The sequence below is a fragment of the Pteropus medius genome, unplaced genomic scaffold, assembly GCF_902729225.1.
Source record: "Pteropus medius unplaced genomic scaffold, Ma_sr-lr_union100, whole genome shotgun sequence".
Lineage (NCBI taxonomy): Eukaryota > Metazoa > Chordata > Mammalia > Chiroptera > Pteropodidae > Pteropus > Pteropus medius.
In genome coordinates this window covers 6167429-6175335 of record NW_024349796.1, presented here as the reverse complement: position 1 = coordinate 6175335, position 7907 = coordinate 6167429, and the positions used below count along the sequence as shown (strand labels likewise).

Below are 7907 nucleotides of genomic sequence, written 5' to 3'. Positions count from 1 at the left end.
CAGTCTCCTAAGCTGCCTGCACTGCTGCGGCGCTGAGCTCTGCTCTCTCCTCGCGCTGCTGGCTCCCTGAGAAATCCTGCCTGCTCTTCTGGGACCCTAGGATCTTTCACCAGGGACTGCGGCTTCAATCTTACTGCCCTCTGGGCCCTGGCCCCCCAGTTTTGGAAATCGCCGGCGCTTCCCACCCCGGGGTAACTCGCTTTTTGCTGCCTCCCCACAGTTGTTGCTAAGCTTCACCATCTTGTCTCTCTTCTCTGGTCACCGACCATATTTTTTCCCCCGTTTCTCTCTTCCCCATTTCAGAAAAGGAGGAAAATTTTTTACAGAGGGACATTTTTTTCTCCTTTTTTGGAGAAGCGGAAACTTGATGCATCTGAAATGCAAAAAAAAAAAACTTTTGCATTTTTTTGGAGGGCGGCACGTGGCAGGGGATCGGGGTATTTTCGAGCGTTTTGGTGTTTTGTCTCTTTGGAAGGAAATCGGATACGTTTTGCGATTGTTTCCATTTTGTTCTGGTCTGGAAGCCGAGTTGGTGCCTGCGCGAGACGCTGGGAGCGAGGCGGGAGGCTGGGGGACCCTGAGCCGAGGGGCCGGAGGAGGCGAAACCAAAAGTTTATGTGGTGCTTGGGGTGGACCCGTCGGCCGGTGCGTTAATTAAAGCCTTGGGTGCGGGGCACTTTTTTTTTTTCTCCCTTTGCGAAGCCCGGTTGGACTGCCGCGAAGACGATGCTTTGTAGAATGCTCGCTGGTGCTAGCTGTTGTTCTTCTGGATTTTCGAGACGCCTTTTTGTCAACATAACTGTAGAGATGCAAAAGCAGGAATGTTTTCAGATATTTACAGCAATCTATCAACTGCCAGACGCCAGGGAGGGGACTGGGGAGGGGGGGCGCTAAAACCTTTTTTGCTGTAATTTGACTCGACCTTTTTGTGGTTTGTGGCTTCGTCCTTTTGACTTGTTTATGGATCGAATGTTTACAGACATTTCTAATTTCTGCTTTAATTAAAGGAATCGAAGCAAAGACTGTTAGGGGTCTTTTTGTTTTGCCGTTTGTCGCTCAGATTTCGCATTTTGAGAGATGATTGGTGTTTAATGTTAACAATTTTCTAGTACTACAGTTTGTTTCAAGAAGTCGCATTTGGGTGGTAAACGTAATCTGCACCCTTTCAAATTACGTAACATTACAGTCATTATTTTTTTATTCTGATCATATGTCCAGATCTTGGGGGTGGGGGTAGTGGCAGGAAAACTTGTATGTTTGGTAGTTGCATGTGGTGATTTTTGTTTTTTGTTTTTGTTTTTTGATGCTGGTAGGTAAGTAAGGAGGTCCTATACCATGGCTCGTACAAAGCAGACTGCCCGCAAATCGACCGGTGGTAAAGCACCGAGGAAGCAACTGGCTACAAAAGCCGCTCGCAAGAGTGCGCCCTCTACTGGAGGGGTGAAGAAACCTCATCGTTACAGGTATTAAAAATAAGAGGAAAATAATGGGACAGAATCTCTCCTGAAGCAGCATCCATATAATCTAACAAAAAGGTGTAGAATAAGCAAACTTTTGCTTTGGAGAAACTGATGTTTTCCCTTTTTTAATATTTACTAATAAAATTTTAAATTTTATGAAATTTAGGGTTAGGTTTTATTGAGAACCTGTTTAATTTCGAAGCCATAATCTTGCCCATAGCCCAAAGGAGACCTATTACATCACTAATGTTAATAGAATTAACATTTTACTTAGCCATTAGAAATATTTTTTTAAATGTTATTTTAAAATACATTTTGAGGATATTCTCGCTTTTGGCAAAGTAATAATCAAGATTGGGGGCATTTGTTTTAGTCAAGTTCCCATCCCTCATTTGCTTGAATTGGTTTATTTCCTCTTAGCATTTGGTTTTGAGCTACCCCGAGCATTGTCGTTAAGGGCATCTGCCATTAGAGGGCATAAGTTGTCCGTACTTAGGTAGTCTGCAAATAATTTTACTGTCAGCCTAAAATAAAAGCTCATACAGTGGAAGAAATAAGTCAGAATTGAGGTAAATTTCACACTGACAATTACGTAGTAAAAAATCCCATTTTGTGGTATTTCCACCATCAGGAGTATTCAGATGTAATCATATATGAGGAAAGGGCAGTAGTAAGGTTTTCTGGGAAATCAAACTTAAACACCACAAGTGCATTTTTAAATGAAGCTCACTGGGTTGTGTTGGTAGGTCTTATGGAAGAATTGAGAGTTCAGGAGGAAAGGAAAGTGGTGCCATATAGTGAGGAGCCTGGACAGTTTTGACTTCATTATTAGTGGCCTAATACCTTGGGTCTGTAATTATGACAGAAGTTAGTGATACGTGTTAAAGATGAATAAAATAACTAGTACCGTAATGAACTTGCCAGGATACTGTTATTCTTAATAGACTTGAATATTCAGCTTATAAATTGATAAGTGAAATTTCATACAGAACCTAAAGAAAAGTTGGGTGGTTTATTTTTTGAAAAATGACTGTATTTCTTTAAGGCTGACCACTTATCCTTTTATGAGTTGAATGTATTTAGTAACTATTTCTTTCTTTTTAAGGCCTGGTACTGTGGCACTCCGTGAAATTAGACGTTATCAAAAGTCCACTGAACTTCTGATTCGCAAACTTCCCTTCCAGCGTCTGGTGCGAGAAATTGCTCAGGACTTCAAAACAGATCTGCGCTTCCAGAGTGCAGCTATTGGTGCTTTGCAGGTAAAATGGCGGGTGGGTCAGCTCTAAGAGTCGAAAGTCTTGCTGTGTATCAAGAACAATTCTAAATCTTCGCATGTGTGTATATAATTTAATCACAAGCCTGAAGGGTAGGATATCTTTATTCACCATTGAGACGTCAGGTTAAGTTGCTCAGGGCCATACACACAGAACATGAAATTTGAATCCATTTGGGTCACAGAATTATAATTTGAACCCATCTGACTCCAAATCCTGGTGCGCATTCCATTATACTGTTTAAAAATTTTAAACATTGCATTAAAAACGATGTTTAAGGGGAAAAGGTTTGGCTTATGGATGTTGCAGGACATTAAGATATGAGACTGAAGGTCTATAATGGTAATCAGTTTCAAACAGCAACTGATGTAAAAGAAACGTTAGAGTGAATGTCTTGAACTGAAGAGGTACGTGCAGGTGAAGAGAGCATCCTAGCTAGGGCGGGAGTAGGCAGCATTAAAGACTTGTGCAGTGAAGTGGGAGAAGCAGCAGGGAGTGACAGGACTGGATTGGCTAGAAGAAGCAAAGGTGTGCTTAAAGGCGATACCCAGTCTGTGAAGGGACAGGGATTCGAAGACTTGTCCTTTGCTGCTAAAGGGTGTTGGGAATTTTCACTTAAATGGCAAGCATTTTGAATTTACTCTTGGCTCCAGGATGTCAGAACTTTGAGAAATACTATTTTAAGGGTGGTTATGTATTTGAAATCTTTGTGGTTTATGCTGAGATTAAAACTCAGAAGGCCCAGAGGTAAGATAATTTGTTTAGGTATGTGCGAATAATTAACATCAGTAACATAAGTAATCTATTTTATATTGCGTTTGGCATTCTCTGCATCAGTGTATCTCAAAATATGGTAAAACTACCTCTTCCATCAGAGCATGGAGTTGGAGGTAATAAAAATGCAGATTGCTCGGCACCACCACAGACGTGCATCAGAACCTCTGGGGGAGCTTGTAGAATCTACATACACTCCATTGGATGGTTTTCAGGCTGCTGTTGCTGTGCCAAGCTTTTGCTTTATAAGTGAGAAGGATTTGATAGGTGGATTCTATACTGAAGTGTAATTGGTTGAGCTGTTTCTATGGTTAGTTTGAACTTCATTTGATTGGTGAATTCCAGGAGTAGACATCCGTTAAATTCTCAATGAATTGAATTTTCAGACTACCAAAATCTTCCAGTGCTGTCACTTAAAGCTTTATTTTCTGTTTTAATCAGTGATTATCTTCAGATCCCATTTCATTTATTAATGCAATTGCAAATCACATTTCCCCGACTATATTTTAAATACAGAAATATTACTACTACGAGTCTTAGCATTGATATAAAGCTGCTCGTTTTCTGTTCTGGTTACAGTTAGCCAGACTGTGCTCTAAGAACACATTATACTTGAAAGTCCAACTTTTTTTAGCTTAATTGTCAATGACAGCTGTAAATTGAGATTGCTAATAAACATTCTGGGCAAGAGACTATTGTCTTTTACAGTCATGTGTTAACTTTGTTGAGTTTAAATGTCATTGTATAGCCTTGTAAATTAAGATTACTAAACAATCTGGGTAAAAGACTGTTGTCTTTTCAATTTATGTGTAAACTTCCACTGTTGCTGTTAAGGTATTATATATTTGTCAGTAAGTGTGGTTATATTGGTTTTGAGCACAATGTTCATTTGCTGCCCATAGTCTAGCATTAGATAGCTCTTTATTGGAAAGAGTGATCTTTGTTACATGTTCTTTGTTTTGTTCTGTTTTTTTTTTTATACATATGCTTCCATTATTTTAAGGATATAGAGAGTGTGGAGAGTTTGCTCATGGAAATAGAGTAGTAGAAGAAAGCAGTCAAAATAGAATTCAAAAAGTCGCTTTATTTTTGGCTTTAGAATTAAATAATTTCTAACTTTTCTAATACAAACTAAATGAGGAGGAGGAGGTAGTCCATTGGGGCTGGTAGAGAAATTTGTCTGGGTTTGCCATAGATAATCAAGAATTGACTAACTTAAAACAGCCTTTGCCTTCAGCATCTGAGAGTTTGAAGTAAGGTATTTTTATGTTAAAAATGGACATAATGTTTTGAAATGGTGGAAAAGTCAGACATTGGATATATTCGAAATTTTACAAATTAATGTTGCCTTCTAGTTGTAAGTTTTGTTTGTTTGTTTGCCGTTATCTCAAAATTGTGTGTGTTGGGCTATAAATTAACATGACAGTCTTTAGTACCATTATGGTACTAAATATTTAGGAGACTTTGGTATTGGTAATAGAATTGGAAATATATGAGTTGTTGTCAAATCCCTTTCGCGTGTTAAATCTTCTCCCAGAGTTGACCAGACACAACCCCATAAAACATAACTAGGTTCTAAGACAACAGTGAGAGCCCCAACTGCCATAGTACCAGGGGAGCCTATAGGTCATACCACTCTTAAATGGTCTCAGAATCACAGGACCTCTTGGCTTGTCCATATAGCATTTCATACTGCTGCATTTTGCAAAAGCCTTCTATATTTTTTATAATCCTGAAGTGAGATGAGAAACAATTAAACTGGTTTCTCTTCTGAAGAACTTCAGTCCTAGTATGTGATGTGCATTGTGAACCTTTAAGAGTAGGCTACAGCATGCCGTGTTTTCCAGACTTTTTACCCATTTCTAGAGTATTTTAAGAATGAATCCCTGAGTATTAAGAACTGCTGTTAATAACATTATTTGGAATAGTTATAATATGAGGGACTAATTGTATAGAAGATGCAAATTTAAATTAGGGTTTGATATGAAAATGAACCAGCAAATATTTATTGAACATCTACTTGAGCAAGACATTGTGTATATAAAATGAGATCTCTATAAAGTAACTTAAGGGAATTGAAAGATGGCTGGTGTACAAGGCCAGCGAGTGCCAAGGAAGGAGGAGTTCAAGGTTACCTGCACCTGGATACCAGGGGCAAGAGGGGTGCTTGCTTTCTCCTTCATGGAACAATCTTGAGCTAGGCCTAAAGACTAGGTGGTGTAAGACTCAGCTCTTCATAGCAAATGCTGCAGGAAGACATGCACGGTTAGTAAAATTTGGATGAAGCAAATTTTAAGTGTTATGGGCTTGAATTGCTCGAGTACTTTTGTGTTCCTTAGTTTTATTACCTAAAGATTACAAAATGGAAACGATTTTTTTAATTAGGACGAAAATAGCAACTATAAAAAAATCTTTTTTTCTAAATATATCTTGGACAGAAAGATATCTTCATAGATAAAGAGAAGGCCAAGTAACCTTTCTCAGTGCTTCTAATCTACTAAAACAGTTGGGCTCGTGACTAGATGAGTGAAACAAAACAGTTGCTTCATTTCAAAATGAGGAAACATATTTTAAGCTAAAGGATTTTTCAGACAACTCTAAGATGTACTAATAATTTAAAAGTTAATTATAAGTAGAAGCTCCCTTTTTTCCTGTTCACATCTCAAGTGTTAATGGATCATACACAACTAGTAGTTTTTGAGTAATAGGGGTAAGAGGATGCATTCAAAGAAGTTTATAGTGTAAAAGGAAAAACCAGATGGATCAGCATTAATAACTAGAGGATAACAAATGTCATTATAGATCGAGGGATGTAGAGGAAGGTTAACTTGGTAGAGGATGCGCGGGGGTGCATCTCCTAAGCAAAATAGGTCAGGTCAGAGTTTATAAATAAGACATTAATCTGATATGTTCCGGAACCTGGAGAGTACTCTGATAAAACTCAGGTATAAAAAGAAAGGTAGATGAGGACCATAGAGGGAAACCAGTTGTCAGCTATATTGGATTATTTGGCAAGGCAAAGGCTCAGATGATCTTTGAGTAGGATTCAGAATAAGGAGACACTGGGGGTAGGTATTACTTTGAATTAGATATACGATTCCATTTATCTTTGTAAGGATAAGAATGTTACAGTTTAAATTGGATTTCTTTACTCAAGACATTTCAATTTATTAGAAATCACATATTAACATTAGAAATACTAAACTTTCTTTGTAATGAAACAATTTGACTTTTGAGTGATTTACACAAGATTTACATGCTTGAGCTTTGCACTTTTCCTATGCTGTCTTTTAGTTTTGTCCTACAGGTTTTAAAATGTAAGCATTTGGTAAGGTAGTAAACCTCTTATGAAGTAGGTTTTTTAAGCATTCAAAAACCTCATTTTATTTTAGCTGATAACAGATGTGTCTTAACTGTTGGTGATACCATTAATGTCTTTCTTTATTCCTGTTGTAGGAGGCAAGTGAGGCCTATCTGGTTGGCCTTTTTGAAGACACCAACCTGTGTGCTATCCATGCCAAACGTGTAACAATTATGCCAAAAGACATCCAGCTAGCACGCCGCATACGTGGAGAACGTGCTTAAGAATCCACTATGATGGGAAACATTTCATTCTTTAAAAAAAAAAAATTCTCTTCTTCCTGTTATTGGTAGTTCTGAATGTTAGATTTTTTTTTTTTCCATGGGGTCAAAAGGTACCTAAGTATATGATTGCAAGTGGAAAAATAGGGGACAGAAATCAGGTATTGGCAGGTTTTCCATTTTCATTTGTGTGTGAATTTTTAATATAAATGCGGGGACATAAAGCATTAATGAAAGTCAAAATGTTTCAGTGAACAAGTTTCAGCAGTTCAACTTTATAACAATTATAAATAAACCTGTTAAATTTTTCTGGACAATGCCAGCATTTGGATTTTTTTAAAACAAGTAAATTTCTTATTGATGGCAACTAAATGGTGTTTGTAGCATTTTTATCATACAGTAGATTCCATCCATTCGCTATACTTTTCTAACTGAGTTGTCCTACATGCAAGTACATGTTTTTAATGTTGTCTGTCTTCTGTGCTGTTCCTGTAAGTTTGCTATTAAAATACATTAAACTATACCTGCTTTTAGTCTTTTATTATCACCCTTACCAGTATAGTTAATTCACTTGAAGTGTCTATATTCAAAATAATTTTAGCATCAAGCGTTTTGTCACCATATATCTGAAACATAAAATTTGAGAGGGGGAAAGTATACCCTTTTCTTGATTTACATGGATTATCCATTCCATCTGTCTTTATGCGGAAGAAAACCATGTAAAAAGTCCACCAGTATGAAAAAAAAATAGGCCAGTGTAAGACATAAAAATATTTCACAAAAAAATGCTAATGAAAATTAAAGAAAACCAAAATTC

General features: G+C 37.5%; 1 protein-coding gene across 1 annotated transcript; it reads left to right on the top strand.

Annotated features, from left to right (window-relative positions):
• The first annotated feature begins 1283 nt into the window (after positions 1-1283).
• Positions 1284-7613, top strand: H3-3A (H3.3 histone A). Its single transcript, XM_039883290.1, has 3 exons — positions 1284-1463; positions 2566-2719; positions 6965-7613. Exons 1-3 carry the CDS (start codon positions 1336-1338, stop codon positions 7091-7093), a joined length of 411 nt encoding a protein of 136 aa, XP_039739224.1. The 5' UTR covers positions 1284-1335; the 3' UTR covers positions 7094-7613.
• The last annotated feature ends 294 nt before the right edge of the window (positions 7614-7907 follow it).